General features: G+C 37.3%; 1 protein-coding gene across 6 annotated transcripts in view; it reads left to right on the top strand.

The window, feature by feature from the left end:
- PCCA (propionyl-CoA carboxylase subunit alpha) overlaps positions 1-16,813 on the top strand; it is a 418,320-nt gene that overhangs the window by 333,098 nt on the left and 68,409 nt on the right. For all 6 annotated transcript variants that reach the window (XM_040487139.1, XM_040487136.1, XM_040487140.1 and 3 more), the window contains one exon: positions 13,922-13,975. In XM_040487139.1, the coding sequence (XP_040343073.1) occupies positions 13,922-13,975 (54 nt within the window). The remainder of the gene's footprint in view (positions 1-13,921; positions 13,976-16,813) is intronic.

Here is a 16,813-nt window from a genome sequence, read left to right as displayed (position 1 = left end):
AGTTTAGCAAAATTTAGGACTGTTTTTAATAAGCAGAATGATATCCTGCCTGCAGCATACAATTAAGTGTTGAAACAAAAGATACACAGTGTTCTGCATATGTTGAACTCACTGTATTTTCTCCATACACCGTAGCATCTTGTACTGTGGAACATGCTGATCTAATAGAACTTTTTTTTTTTTAATTTCTGTGAATATACTCTCTTCCTATAAAGCATTCTTTTTAACCTCCAAAGAGGCTCTTCAGTTTTACTTTGAACAACTCAAATAGTCTTCCATTTCTTACAGTGTAATTTGTCTGGGATTTAATGTGTTGTTTCTTGTTAGCATTTTACATACAAGATTTTCATTTTGCGTAGTCGCGTTGTTTGAACATTTGCGAGCAGAGCTGCCGACTAACTGGTATTGGCCTGTTTCTTTGTGTGGCATGATTTCTTCTCTCCACCTGCTCACAGCAGGTTGTCTACAGGCCTGAAGAGGAGCTAAATACTTTTGAAAATGTCTTGAGATCCCGCTAAGGTCTAACAATCTCTGCGTTTGTGTGATGTGAAGCTATTCATGATGTACCTTTGAAGGCTTTTTTTTTTTTAATTTCTCATATTCTTGCTTAAATATTTTCAAGAGAAGATAAATTTATGATAAAGAACAGGAGAAAGCTGACTGCAGCACTAGCACATTGTACATTGAATAGGTCATTGATACTCAACTAAGTGGAACTAATTTTCTATGTTAAAGCAGACACATTTGGAATAGTGTCACACGAATGTCATGTTATTTACTACAGAATGCCAGATTAAATGGATTATTTGTGAATTGATTGCAGTGTTAAATAGATTACATGACATGATAACTTAAAATGCTCAGTGGGCCTGTGTAATACAGAATATGATATAAGCACATGAACCTGAAGGGACGGCTCTAATTGTGTTCGCAGATTGAGTAACTATCTGTGGTACGTGTGCTTGCAAATGCTTGTGCGGAGTTTGAATAGAATTTAAAATTTTAAACTTAACTTTCTTTTTTCAAAGAAAATGAATTGATCCTCGTACCTCTTTGAGTAAGGAAAGTTAAAAATAAGCTGTTTTCTTTTTTTTTTAGATGAAAGTAACAACCTCTGGGAACAAACTTGGGTTACAATAAATGTGTAAATGTATACAGATGCTATATAAATGAATATAGATGCTAAAGTAAATATTTTAATGATATTTTAATTAGAAAATTAAATGAAGGGGCTTCCTTGTTTGCTTATACTTTGCCAGTACCAAAAAAAGTGGATTTGGAAGTGATCATCTTATGTTTTTAGTCCCAAAGTAAATGTTTTCCATGGGTTTTAGATGTTTCTCCCCATCCCCTTAGAAGTAATTAGGTGTTATTTTGTACTATACACATGTGATTACTCTAGAGTTACCAAATGTAATATGGAACCATCTATTTAGGATGTATAGAATATATAAATATATAACCTAGAATAAGTGGATGTTGGTATTTTTTTTTCCAAAGAAGTAGGAAATAAGAGAGTAATTATTAACCATCTCCTTTTCACACTCCTGAAAACATCAATTACAGTTACACATCTTAGAAACAAGCCTGCCAGGAGCACAGAAATAACTCCTTTCACTATGCTTCAAAAAATTTAATCGCAATTTAACAGCTGGGATGTATTTACAACTATAATTTAAAATATTAATTTTGACACGTTTACCTGCTTTTGAAATGTAGTCTTAGAAGCTTAGTGTTTTTTTGTTTTGTCTTGGTTTGTTTTGGGTTTTTTGTTTGTTTGTTTTGTGTGTGTGTGTTTTTTTTTTTTTTTTTTGTCTCTAGTGGCATTATGATTTGGAGTTGCTTTTAAATATTTACTATAATGGGAAAATGTCGTTCTGAATCTTCCCCCACTCCCCTCATGTATTCTTTTTCTCCTCTACTGTCTGTTTACTAGAAAATTATATTTTAGTAGCTGCCAGAAGAAGAGAATTTTCAATAGTATAAACACTGATGGTAGTAAATGTGGAAAATAATACAGGCAGCCACACTGGAGACCGATAAGACAAATCCCCCAGTAATGGCCTTTACAACATATTATCATGTTGGAAATCAGTGAGGGGAAAAGAAAACTATTACTATTTCTTCCTCTTACCGTTCAGTGAGATTACTTTTAAAGGTGAAATTGCTTCTGATTTTATTATACCAGGGAGATATTTTTGGAACATTTGTTATTTTGTGAATGTTTTGCCTTTTTTGAGTGAACAAACAGCCTTGCTAATTTGTATGAATTTGGTTCTCACAAATGTTGAAGTCACTTTGATAATCAAAGTCTTCTTAAATATTCTTTTCTTTAAAGAAACAAAAAGGTGTGTATTTTGTAAATGTTGGAGCAGAGTATCAATATAAGAACAGAAGGAAATTTTTATCTAGCTATGAAGTACCACTTAAAATAGGAGAAAGGGTAAAATAAAAACTTGGAGAAAGTATTTTAATAGGGATGGAATATATTTCATGAAAATAAAAGTCTTAATTTTTATTTTATTCTACTTTTTGTTATTAGCTAATCAAATGGTCCGTTCCCATTTGTTTTGGCATGCCTCAGACTGTTTGTAAGGTCTGATACTTTGTTCTTGGTGAGCTCTAAAACCTAATTGTCTTAATTGTAAACTGTGGGAAAATTCTATATTCCTCTTTTGTGTACAGCGATCAATCTCGGTGTGGATGAAATTTTTTTTCCCTGTGTTTCATTTTATCAGTCCTTATTGCTGAGCTGTATCAGATTTGGGCACTTCCTTTTTTCTCTCTCTTCCTCCTGTCATCGTCCCCCTCACAACATGTACAACATTTACTACAGGGGGATGTAGATACCAAACATGTAAACACATAAATAACGTAATTAGTGTACGAAGAAGGTAGATAAAGGCTCTGAAACAGGATCATTCACAGAAAGTATGTAGAGGAGGTAGGGTGGTTAGAAAGTCATTTCCTGGAGCACCTGGGTGGCTCAGTCAGTTAAGTCTGACTTTGCCTCAGGTCATGATCTCGACAGTTTGTGAGTTCAAGCACCATGTCAGGCTGTGTGCTGACAGCTCAGAGCCTAGAGCCTGATTCAGATTCTGTGTCTCCCTCCCTCTCTGCCCCTCCCCTGCACACTATTCCTCTCTCAAAAATAAATAAACATTAAACATTTTTTTAGAAAGGAAAAAAAGTAAAGTTTCTGAATAGCTAACATTGAGTGAAGACCTTTGAGGACAAGGGGGGGCAACCGTGCAAAAATGAAAAGTGTGAAAGTCCCAAGTAGCAGAAATGGTAAATGCAAAGGCCCTGAGACAGGAACAAACTTGGTCTTTGCAGAGGCCTGAGGGAAGACCAGCATCTTGAGTGTAGCTTAGGAGAGTGCAAGAAGGAAGCAGGAACTAGACCATATAGAGCCTTCGTAGGCCAAAGAGTTTGCGTTTTATTCAGTTCCAACTGTGAAGCTTTTGAAGGGTTTTGAGTAGAGGAATGATGTGATGTGATTTAAAACCACTGCTCTGGGGACGATGGACCACAGGGGACCAGTGGCAGAGGTAGGACAACCATTTTTATGACATTGTAGTCATGGAGGTGAGAGGTGCTGATGGCTTAGACCAGGAGTCGGCCAAATCCAGCCCACTGCCTCTTTTTGTATGGCTCACAAGTTGTGTGGTTATTTCATTTTTAAATGTTTGGAAAAAATTAAAAGGAGAATAATGCTTCATGACACATGGAAAGTATATGAGATTCAAATTTCAGCATCCACAAATACAGTTTTACCAGAATATAGCCACAATCATTTGTTTTTATTTGCTATGACTGCTTGTAGAATTTTTAAGTAAAACCTTAATGTCCCAGTTTTCCAGCTATCTCACAGCAGTTCAATTGGCTTAGCAGTGGTAAAATTTATTGTGATATTTTTTTTTTAGCGCAGAACCAAGATTTACATGTTCCTAAACAAGAAGAACCACTCTCAGCCACTGTTATCAAACATCAGATAGCTTTGAAAATTAGTTCATGCTGTAGATTTGATGTTTATTAATGAATTCAACCTAAAATTGTAAGACAAAACAGCACTTACATACAAAATTTATACTGTGGTAACATTATTTTGACAACAACTAACATTTGAATCACAGTTAATGTCCAGCTGCTTTTTTTGTTTGTTTGTTTATTTATTTATTTATTTATTTTTTGAGAGAGAGACAGAGCATGAGCAGGGGCGGGACAGAGAGAGAGGGAGACACAGAATCCGAAGCAGGCTCCAGGCTCTGAGCTGTCAGCATAGAGCCCGATGTGGGCCTCGAACTTGTGAACCTCGAGATCATGACCTGAGTCAAAGTCAGATGCTTAACTGACTGAGCCACCCAGGCTCCCTTGTCTAGCTGCTTTTTACACTTCCCAGGCTGTCAGAAGATTAAAATAAGAAGTGAACTAGCTTCAGCAGCAGTTTTCAAACGTCAGTGCAAGAGCAAAGGAAATTTCCATATGTGAAAATCCATTTCACTGTACAATTGAGGATCTTCCACTCAGCCTAAAATTGGAAGTGATCAAACTGCAATGTAATGTTAGGCTAATGGCGAATATCAAGAGAGGAATTTAACAAAATTCTATAAATCCCTTCCAAGCAACGACTATGCTCAAGTAATATCCCTTACCCATGGATTATTGTTAGTATTTGGCAGTACCTGTCTCTGGGAAAAGGTATCGTCAAAGATGAAATCAGTAAAATCTCACTGTAGGTCAGCATTAAACAGTTGTATAATTGCCATTGACTTTGGTGTTAGGGAACACTAACTTTGAGCCCCAATTAAACAGAATTTTATCTCTAAATAAGAGAATTCCATTTTCCGTATTAGTATTAGCAAAAACTGGTGCTTATTATATTTGGAATGTTGTCCCCCCAAAAGTTGTGAAAATCTGTTTTCTCTCTTGTTCTCTAACTAGCTACATAATACCTTCAATTTTGCCTCACGAAGCCTAAAAGGTTTACTGTATGACTCTTTATGGAAGGAGTTTGCCAGTCCTTGGATTAGACTAAGATGGTAGCAGTAGAGATGGTGAGAAGTGAACTGATTTGACATCTAATTGGGTAGGAAGGCAGCAAGGATCCACAGGTTCAGATACTTGAGTGTGAAGGAAGTTAAAGAATGAAGGGTTAAGCGACCGAGTGAACAATGGTCTTACTTAGGTCAGGCGGTGGGGGTGGGGGCGGTTAGGAGAGGAACAGGTTTGGAGAGGCAAATCAGTAATACTTTTCGGACTTGGTAGGTTTAACATGTACATTACATATCCAAGTGTTGATGTCCAGTTAACTATTGACTGTATGAGCCTTGAACTCAGACGACAAATGGGAGTTGAAAACATAAATTCGGTAGTCATAAGCCTGTAGATTTTCTCTCAAAGCATGGATCTGCCACAAACGAAAGGATGAAATTGGATCTGTATCTTACACCATAAACAAAAATTAGCTTAAATGGATTAAAGACCTAAATGTAAGACTTAAAACCATGAAACTCCTGGAAGAAAATGGAGGTCAAAATCTTCATGACACTGGACTTGAGAATGATTTCTTGGATATAACACCAAAGTCATAGGCAACAAAGACAAAGACAGATGGGACTACATCAAACTAAAAAACGTTTGTGCATCAAAGGACACAGCAGAGTGAAAAGGCAGCCTACAGAATGGGAGAAAATATTTGCAAATCATAAATCTGATAAGGGGTTAATATCTAGAATATATAAAGAACTTCCACAACCTAAAAAAAAAAAAAACACCTGATTTAAAAATGGACAAAGGGCTTAAATAGATATTCCTCCATGATGATATAGAAACAGGCAATAAGCATATGGAAATGTGCTCAATATCACTAACCATCCTAGAAGTGTAAATCAAAATGACAATGAGATATCATTTCATATCCATTAGGATGGCTACTACCAAAAACAACAACAACAACACACCCAGAAAAGAATAGGTGTTGGTGAGAACATGGAGAAATTAAAATACTTGTGCATTGTTGGTAGAAGTGTAAAATGGCACAACTTGAAAACAGTATGAGGGTTCCTCAGAATATTAAGAATAATACTACCATATGGTCCAGCAATCTCACTTCTAGATATATATCTGAAAGAATTGAAAGCAGGGTCTTAAAGGGGTATTTGCATACCCCAGTTCATTGCAGCATTATTTAGGATAGCCAGGAGGTAGAAGCCACCAAAATGTTCATCGGCAGATGTATGGACAAATAAAATGTGGTATATACATACAGTGAAATAATTTACAGCCGTAAGAAGGAAAGAAATCCTGTCACATGCTGCAGCATGATTAAACCTTGAGAACATTATGCTGAATGAAATAAACCAGACAAGAAAAGACAAATACTGTATGATTCCGCTTAGATGGGGCACCTAAAGCAGTTGAATTCATCGAAACAGAAAGTAGAATGGTGGTTACCAGGGACCACAGGGAAGGGAAAGGGAGCGTTGTTGTTTAGTGGGAATAGAATTTCAGATTTGCGGGGCGCCTGGGTGGCGCAGTTGGTTGAGCGTCCGACTTCAGCCAGGTCACGGTCTCGCGGTCCGTGAGTTCGAGCCCCGCGTCGGGCTCTGGGCTGATGGCTCAGAGCCTGGAGCCTGTTTCCAATTCTGTGTCTCCCTCTCTCTCTGCCCCTCCCCCGTTCATGCTCTGTCTCTCTCTGTCCCAAAAATAAATACATGTTGAAAAAAAAAAAAAAAAAAAAAAAAAAAAAGAATTTCAGATTTGCAAGATGAGAAAGTTCTGAAGATCTGTTTCACAACAGCGTAAATATACTTAACACTACTGAACTGTATACTTTCAAATTGGTTAAAAGGGTAAATTTTGTCATGTTTTTTACTATTAAAAAAAAAGACGCTGTTCGCTGAAAAATCATAGGAGCCAAAGCAATTTTTAAAAAGAAATACAAAGTTGGGAGAATTATGCAACCTGATTTCAAGATTAACTATGAAACAGCAGTGTCGAGACAGTGTGGCATTGGTAGTTAGATATGTAGAACAGAAGAAAGTATAGTAGATCCACATATAGATCAATTAATTTTTGGCAAAAGTGCTAAGGACTTTTAATGTGAAATTCTCTTAAACGGTACTCAAACAGCTGTATGTCCATTTTGGTGAATAAAATGATCTTGTGTATTAGACACTAGATCAATGGTGGCCTGGGGGCAAGGACCAGGATTGGAGTGTAAATGGGCAGGAAGAACATTTTGGAGGTGTTGAAAATGTTCTCTGTGTTGATTGTGGTGGTGATTTCTCAAAATTGTCAAAAGTCACTGAATTCTGTCCTTTAAATAGAATGCAATCTTTTGTACCTAAATTATGCTTCAGTGAAATTGATTTGTTTTAAGATGGGCATCAGGATTGGGAGGAAGAGATGAGATTACACAGGGGAAGAGCATGATGGAAAAGAGAAGAGAGCTGAGGACTGGGCCCTGGGGGCACTCCTGCAGGTAGAAATTGAATGAAGAGGTGAAGCTAGCAAAGAAGGCTAAGAAACAGCTGCCAAGGAAGTAGGAGATAAACTAGGGGCATGGATATCCTTGAAGCCAGTGAAAGAATTGTGTTTGGGAAAGAGAATCATTGACTGTTTGTAGTGTTGCTGGGTAAGATGAGGACAAAACCGACTGATAGGTAAAGCAACATGGAAATCATAGGTGATCTTGATGAGAATGATTACAGATGAATAGTGGGGGGGAAACAAATGGAAATGAGTTCAAAGGAGAATGGAAAGTGACAAAGCAGAGACCAGGAAGAGAGACAACATTTTAAGGAGTCTGGTTTTAAAGGAGAAAGGGGATAGTAGCTTGAGGGAAATGTCTGTAGAATTTTTTTTTTTTTTATTCTTTGCATTTTATTTCTTGAAGGAACAGGATGGTTTGTCCTATACAATTTTCCATGGTCAGAATTTAGCTGATTGCATTCCAGTGGTATGGGTTAACATGTCCTCTCTCCTTTGTTTTTTAGAAATTGATATTTGGATCTAGAGGAGCAATCAGATTCAGGTGCCATTATCTTTGGCAAGACTGAGTCATAAATGCTGTGGTGTGCCTCTGGAAGAGGCACATACTGTCTGCTTACTTCTCTGTTGATGCTCAAGCTTCAATCAATAAATGCGTTAAGGTTTACAAAACGATGATATTCCAATGTTGTCATTTCTTTAAATTTATTACCAGGATTAATTCTTTAAAGAGAAGCTCTACCTCACCCACTTCTTGGGTTATCCAGCAGATCAGTTTTCATAGAAAAGGCAAGACAAATGCTGGATCCTTTCCTTTTACTTCCCAGTTCCCAAAGACTTGGTTCCCTATCGTTCTCCAAAAGTGACTCACTTAGGGTGTTATTTTGTTTTTGTTTCCGGTATCTGTTTTGAAGTCATGGGTTTAAACATACTTGGCTTTAATCCATTGCAGTTATAACCTTAGTGATGGTCAGATTTTGCCATCTTTGGCCAGGGACTTTTCTTCAGGTTGGCTTCTAAGTCCCTTTCGTGTGACTCCCCCCGTCTTTGATAGCCCCCTTGCTTTCTGAAATGACAAGATGTAGCAGCCTCATTTCTGCCTCAAACCAGGGCCAAGCTGTTCTGCCAAGAAGCCTTGATTTCTTGGAGTGGGAAACGGTATTTGTAGGCAACATTTGGGGTGCTAGGGACATTTGTTGCCACTGGGCCTCTTCAGTGTTTCTGGAGAGGACTCAGAAACCATGCCACCACTGCCATCTTCCCAGAGTATAAGGGCCATACTTTTCAATCAGAAAATTTCTCATTCTGAACAGCCGTTATGATTGATACTGTTGCTGCCTTACAGTAATTAATTGTGCTGCTTCTGTCCTGGTAAATATGGACTGGATTCTGGATCTCTGCCTTGAGCTTCTGAGGAAGGAAGATTTAGCTACTGCGGGGATGAGTCCTGGGCTGATAGTAATGGCGACGCTTGCACTGAGTGTTTTCCTCCCTACTCTTAAAATCTCAGCAGTGCGGAAGTCAGTGTATTATTGGACTGCCTATCCTCACTCTATCACACGCCTTTCCCTAATTTCTTGGCAGCTACACTTCTAACTCTCCCTAGCTAAAATTTCCACTAGACAATTGAAGATTGAGAGATCTGTAGGTCACTGTTCTCTTTCATAGAATGAAAAAAATTCAGAATTCTTGATGAAGATTGATTTAAATCTTTTCCATTTCTGTGGCACTGACTTGCATGCTGTTGGGATTAAGGAGGAAATGCTAGAAATGGTCCTTGTCCTTAAAGGACCCACCATCTAAATGATGATTTAGCCTGATGTTGTAGAGATATTCCATCCCACATAGTGGGGATATCCAAACCTTGCACAACTGCTTGGGTTGGAATTCTTATTTTCCTAGTGCAATATAGGCATCCCTGTACCTTTGATTTCCTCATAAGTAAAACAAGATGAAGATTTTGAGATCTGTTTGCTTTCCAAATTCTAAGTTTCTGTGAATGAAACAGGCTTAGTTCTACTGTTGGGTTTACCTCTAGCATTGGAGCCCTACTAACCTGGTGATTGCTACCTGCTGCCTTTTCCTTGTGCTCCCAGCCCACCTCCTTCTCCATTCTGGTGTACCCTCAACCTCACATTAGACCATCAGTCTTTCTAAAACAAACATGTTACTCCTCAGTTTTTAAGTATAAGAACTTCGTAAAGTATGACTCTGTGCAGGATGGGACTTGGCTCCCTAATTTCTTCTTGGTTTCCTTTCTTGCCCCTTCCCTCCATCAACCAAACCTATCTCTGGTCATACTGGACTGTTCACCATGCCTTAAAATCACCGTGCTTATTCTTAATCTGAAATTTGCATAAATAGTCCCATCTGACCAAAAGTGTTTCATTTATTACCCTTTTGGAGAATGCCTCCTCATTTTTGAATACCCAACTCTAATGTGTATCTGCAAGTCTTCCTTAACCTTTCTGGGCATTTAGCTAGTCTGGCCTCTTATCCTATAATACTTTGTACATTTTGTACTATGGATTTATCATATTGAATTATAATTTATTTTATTTATTATTTTTTAATGTAATCTCTATCCCCAATGTTTATTATTTTTTAATGTAATCTCTATCCCCAATGTGGGTCTCAAACTCATGACCCAGAGATCGACTCACGTGCTCTACCAACAGAGCCAACCAGACACCCCTATGATTTCTTTTCAAATTCTCTTCTTTCATTTGGTCTCCTAGAGGATGATTCTTAATTCAACTAGCAGTGCTCAACTCAATATAGTGGATGGATGGATGGATGGATGGATGGGTGGATGGATGACCAAAGTACAAGTGCCGGTGTCAGAACCCATGATTCAAGACTCAGTTATTAATCCCTTAGGACATTGAGGGAAATAAATTACTTTATTTCATTCTGTATTATTTCTCTTTTTGCCTTTATTAAGTTATGTATGTCCATTTGGAAGAATAGGAATAATAGGTAAGCCAAAAAGAAAGGCCAACTAATATCTTCCACCCAGAAATAATAGTTGACTGTTTTATGTGCATTATTTGTGCTAGAATTTTATCTTGAACATATAGAAGCTTTTAACATGATGTATTCTGAACATACCATTTTGATTTTTTTGCACTTAGAAATATACTATAAACATTTTTCATGTCTCAAATTTTTTAATGGCTGCATGGATTATATCATAATTTATTTAACCAGTTTGTTTTATTTATCATTTAGATTGCTTGAAATTTTTAGATCCTGGAAACTGCACTACAGTGTCATTTGTGTAGCTGTGGGTTTTTTTCTGTGGGGTGTGTGTGTGTGTGTGTGTGTGTGTGTGTGTGTTTCCTATTCATGACTTTTTCCCTTAGGATAAATTCTTAGAAGTGAAATTAATGGATAAAAATACGGATTTTGAGTTTTCTCCACCTTGAGTGTGCTGGTCAGGTAGCTTTTTTTTTTTTTTTTAATATTTATTTCTGAGAGAGAGAGAGAGAGAGAGAGAGAGACAGACAGACAGCACAAGTGGGGAAGGGGCAGAATGATAGGGAAACATAGCATCTAAGGCAGGCTCCAGGCTCTGAGCTGTCAGCACAGACCCTGACATGGGGCTCAGACTTGGGTTCATGACCTGAGCCGAAGTCGGACGCTTAACTGACTGAGCCACCCAGGCACTGTCACATATTGTGTTGAGTCACTGGGGGCAATATTTACAGGTGGTGTAACCAGTTGTCATTGTACACTGAAGTACTTTCTTTCTTATTGATCTAACTTCCCTCAATCAAGGACCCAAGGGCTCAGCTTGAATTCTGGAGATTTGCTCTGGGTTCTATGACTTGGGTGATCTTAAAGATTGGAACTTGTAGGAGGTCCCTGGGTGGCTTGGTCGGGTAAGCATCTGACTCCAGCTAGGGTCATGATCTCCTGATCTGTAACTTTGGGCCCCATGTTGGACTCTATGCTGACAGCTCAGAGCCTGGAGCCTGCTTCAGATTCTGTGTCTCCCTCTCTGCCCTTCCCCTGCTCATGCTCTGTCTCTCTCTTTCTGTCTCAAAAATAAATAAACATTAAAAATATTTTTAAAAGAAGATTGGAATTGGTAAACCTGCACTTGTTTAAAAAGAATACTATTAGGATATGTCTGTAATAGTTCACGGCATGGAGTTGATTGATGGCCACTACTCCCTCGAGGGCCGCATCTGGGAACTTTAAAAAAAATGTATAGCTACGTAGTTAGAATTGCTTTATTTTTTTGTGTGGTCTTTGAAGCCACTGGGCCCTCTCTGAGTAGCACAGGGAAGAAAGAATTTTAGGAATATCACAGCAGTTGTATGGGTGAGAATTACCTGAAAAAAAAAGGTATAATTTACTTGTCGTGACCTATTTAGTCATCATTTCTACCAAACTAAAATTCAAACAAGATATGCATAAATCATACTGTATTCATTTTGAACTTATTTTATTTACAAATAAATGCATAGCATAGAGGTGCTTTTTGACTACTCTCTGGCCATAGAAGAATTGTGTTGTCCCTCTTGTCATTTTAAACAAATGCTAACTTACTTTTTATAGCAAGTTTATTGAGATAGAACTCACATACCACACGGTTCACCTAGAGTGCACAAGTCAGTGTTTTTTATTTTCATCACAGAGTTGTGCAGTAGTCACCACAGGCAATTGTAGGACATTTCCACCAATGTGGAAAGAAACCCCATACTAATTAGCGGTCATTTCTTATTTCCTCTTAGCCCTCCTCCCTCCCTCTTTCCTTCTCTCCTTCCTTCCTTCCCTCTCTCCCTCCCACCCTCCCTCTCTCCTTTTTTCTTTCTTTCTTTCTTTCTTTCTTTCTTTCTTTCTTTCTTTCTTTCTTTTTTTCTTTCTTTCTTTCTTTTCTTTTCTTTCTTTCTTTCTTTCTTTCTTTCTTTCTTTCTTTCCTTTCTTTTTTCTTTTCTTTTTCTTTTCTTTTCTTTTCTTTTCTTTTCTTTTCTTTTCTTTTCTTTTCTTTTCTTTTCTGGAATTTGATCTGTGCCTTATTCTTAATTTTTTTTTTTTTAAAGTTTGGTAAAAGCATGACCACTTCCAGAATTAGCGTGGCATAAAAATACTTAGACCAATCGATAAGTAAATTGTCATTTGTCTGGAAACATAAGTTCTTTATGAAACCCCTTAACATATGTTTACTTTTGTATATAGACTGTTATCCAAGAAAAAATGGTAAGTTAAGAGTTCAGATTTATTAGATAAGACTTGACTTGTGGGCTTTGGAAAGATGTGGAAACTCTTACTGAAGAATTCTTTTCTTACTTTATTTCCCTAAACTTTTCTTCCTGGCTTTAACGTGGGCTTACTTCTAGAGTCTCAGTCTGTCAAAATGTCCCACATGAAGCATTGGAAAGAATAATTTGTTAGGTACAAATTTCACTTCTTGAACTTGTGACAGATGATTCTTCCAAAGATGTCTGTCTGTCTGGCTCTCTTTTTTAATGTTTTATTTTTGAGAGAGGGAGAGAGAGTGCAGGTGGGGGAAGGGCAGAGAGAGGGGGACAGAGGATATGAAGCGGGTTCTGTGCTAACAGCAGAAAGCCCGACATGGGCTCAAACCCGTGAACTGTGAGATCATGACCTGAGCTGAAACTGGACGTTTAAACAACTGAGCCACCCAGGTGCCCATCGAAGATGTCTCTTGTCCAAGCATGAGGTCTAGTTTTTTCTGGAGCAGTCTGAAGAAGCCTTAGGGGCACCTTCTCTTTCCTGGACAACTTTAATGCATCCGTGGAATCTGCCACCCTTTCTAACTCTTCCAGACTTGGCCTTGGCAATCTCTGCCATTTGGCATTCTGCTCTAAAGTTACAAGCATGTCTCTTTTTTCAGTAGGACAACCAGAGTTTAGGCATGTCTTCATTACTTTCATTCCTAATTGTTGACAGGTCCGTGAAGCCCCAAGTTTCACTTTTTTCCCCCTAATTTCTTGGGTCATCGAAAAAGTCTTTGAGTCCTTTCCTTGACCAGTGGTGTAATTTACCCCAAAGAAAAGATGTGATATTTGGTGTATTCTTAGGCAACCTGTCGTAACCGAGGAAGTTGTGATGACCGGAAAGTCTCTGGGGTAGCTGCGGATCTTCTGCAAAGAACAGGCGAACTGCTCATCTGCTTCCTGTCTCTGTGGATTTGGTCGTTCTGGACATTCCATGTTAAATGGAATCATAGAACATGTGGTCCTTTGTGACTGATTTCTGTTGTAGCATGTATCAGTACTGCATTCCTTTCTATTGCCGAATAATATTCCATTGTATGAAAATACCATGTTTTGTTTATCTGTGTACTGGTTGATGGACATTGGGTTATTTGGCTATTCAGAACAATGCTGCTACAAACATTCTAGTACACATTTTTGTGTGGATGCAAATTCATTTTATACTTCTTTTTTTCCAGTGTCTTTCTCGAGAAGCAGGTGGAAACATGAGCATTCAGTTTCTTGGCACAGTGGTAAGTATGAAAGAATTATTACTTTGTATAATCATTTAATTTACAGAGAAACAAAAGCGTTCAAATAGCTTTAGCCCATGTATTTGAACTTGCCTTCATCATGGTTTTATTTTACTATTAAATGAGGTATCTTTGTATAAGAAAATGCATTCTTTAATGTGTTCGTCACGTTTCCGTGATAGAATAGTTTTAGCTATTTCTTTTTAGAGAGAAAAGGTGTTTTTTTTATTATTATTTGAACTTTGTTGAGTATTTCAAGTGCTTTTTTTCTACTGAATATTTTCTCTCTGTTTTTATTATAAAAATAAGAACATATTATTTAAGATGCTTTTGAAAATAGTGACCATGGCTTTTTTCTCTTTAGTTTTCCTTCTAGCTTTCTCTATCAGGTCCTTTCAAGTACACATTTCTAAGGGAACTGAGACATAATTTTGGATCTTGATTTTTTTCACTTAAGATCCTATTAATCATTTTCCATATTGCTAGAAAATATCAGCATCATTTTACTGGAGCTGTGTTTAACATTCTGATGAGTAGATGTGACATATTTTCTTATCCAAGAATCCCAATTGTTAGGTATTTAAGTTACTCCTCGTTTTTGCCATTATGAATGGTGTTCTAATGAACAACTTAATGGGTTTTGCTTTTTTGACATTTTGAATTATTTTCAAGCATGTTCAGAAATGTATGAAATATATCTCATTCTAAATAAAATCATGGCACGCCCGTGTGGCTCAGTTGGAAAAGCATCTGACTTTGGCTCAGGTCATGATCTCACGGTTTGTGAGTTTGAGTTCCACATTGGGCTCTGTGTTGTCCGTGCAGAGCTTGCTTTGGATTCTCTCTTCCTCTCTGTCTCTCTCTGCCCCTCTCCCACTCATACTCTCCCTCTCTCTCAAAAATAAATAAGCATTAAAATAAAAATTTTAAGTGAATAGAATCAAAACCATGAATAATTTTATGGCTTAGTACACATTATCAGTTACCTCATATCTCTTTAGAATGCCCTTCGTCATGTGTCAGCATACCACTTTGCACTCTCACTAGTAGTAGTTATGATTTTTAAAAGCATTGAGCTTTATCTATGGAAAGCAATTTACAGTTACTATTTTTACTTTTAATGTAAAAGTAACGTGCATAATAATCATATCATTAGTAGTATTAGTTATAATTTTCAAAATAATTTAACTGTTAAAAAAGGTAACTTATTTATTTTAATTAGCATTTCTGTTTACTCCTTATGTATTCGAATGTTTCTCCATGTATTCATTTGCTAGGTATCATTTATAATCCGTAAAATGTCTGTTCATAGTTTTGGGTACCTTATTCAGGTTGTAAATTCACATTGGATAGTTCTGTTTGCCCTGTGAGTTTATTGAGAATATCAGAGGAGAGGCCTGTGGCGTGGATCAAAGGATAAGTGTTTTTGTAGTCATGGAGATAGGAAGGACATTACTAATAATGTGCATTTATAGTTTATATATAGAGACACAGTAAAGTTTACGTATCAAAGCATATGTAGTAGTATATGCATAGGCACTTGACTTATGTTACATAAATTTTAAGTATAGCACCTGCGATTTATAGTTATTTTTTCTGATAAGTTATTTCATGCTTTTGTTTAATTTTAAAATTTAAATATTATTTCAATGCATGTCCTAAGAAATTGTATTAGGGTTCTCCAAAGAAACAGAACCAGGAGCGCGTGTGTGTGTGTGTGTGTGTGTGTGTGTGTGTGTGTGTGTGTGTAGAGAGAGGAAGAGGGGTCAAGTCCAAAACCTGCGCAGTAGGCCAGGAAATGGTTGGAGTTCAAGTACAAAGACCATGTGCTTGCAGGATTCCTTCTTGCTTGGGAGGTCAGTCCTTTTTCTTCAGTTGATTGAATGTTACCCAACCAGATTATGAGGTGTAATCTGCTTTACTCAAGATCTACTGATTTAAATGTTAATCTAAAAATAACTTCATAGAAACATCTAGAATAATGTTTGGCCAAAAATCTGGATACTGTGGCCTAGCCAAGCTGACACATAAAGTTCACTATCACAGAAGTATACATCCCATCTCTTAGAGTATTTTCATTATTAACAGTAGATATGCAGGCATACCTTGGAGCTGTTGTGGGTTTGGTTCCATAGTACGGCAAGAACGCTTATGTCACAATACAGCGAGTCAAATGAATTTTTTGGTTTCCCAGTACATATAAAAGTTATGTTTACACTATAGAATAGTCTCTTAAGTGTGAAAAGCATTATATTAAAAAAAATGCACAGGGGCGCCTGGGTGGCTCAGTTGGTTAAGCTTCCAACTTTGGCTTAGCTCATAATCTCACGGTTTGTGGTTTTAAGCTCCACGTCAGGCTCTGTGCTGACAGCTCGGAGCCGGGAACCTGCTTTGGATTTTGTGTTTTCCTCTCTCTCTGCGTATTCCCCACTCGTGCTCTGTCTCTCTCTTAAAAAGAAATAAACATTAAAAAAAATTTTTTTAAGAATAATTAAAAAACAATGCACGTAACTTAATTTTCAAACACTGTATTCCTAGGGGTTCCTAGCTGGCTCAGACAGAAGAGCTCAGACATGTGACTCTTGATGTCAGGGTTGTAAGTTTGAGCCCCATGCTGGGTGTAGAGATTACTAAAAATAAATAAATAAACTATTTAAAAATAAATAAAAATACTGTATTGCTATAAAATGCTAATCATCATCTGAGCTTTCAGTGAGTTGTAATCACTTGCCGATCACAGGTTACAGCAATACAGTAATAATGAAATACAGTCATAATGAAAAAGTTGAAATATTGTAAGACTTATCAAAATGTGACATGGAGACAGGAAGTGAGCAA

This window comes from Herpailurus yagouaroundi, unplaced genomic scaffold (genome assembly GCF_014898765.1).
Source record: "Herpailurus yagouaroundi ecotype Mexico unplaced genomic scaffold, PumYag 164, whole genome shotgun sequence".
Taxonomy (NCBI): Eukaryota; Metazoa; Chordata; class Mammalia; order Carnivora; family Felidae; genus Herpailurus; species Herpailurus yagouaroundi.
Note: the sequence above shows the minus strand (reverse complement) of the source record. Positions and strands in the feature narration are given on the sequence as shown.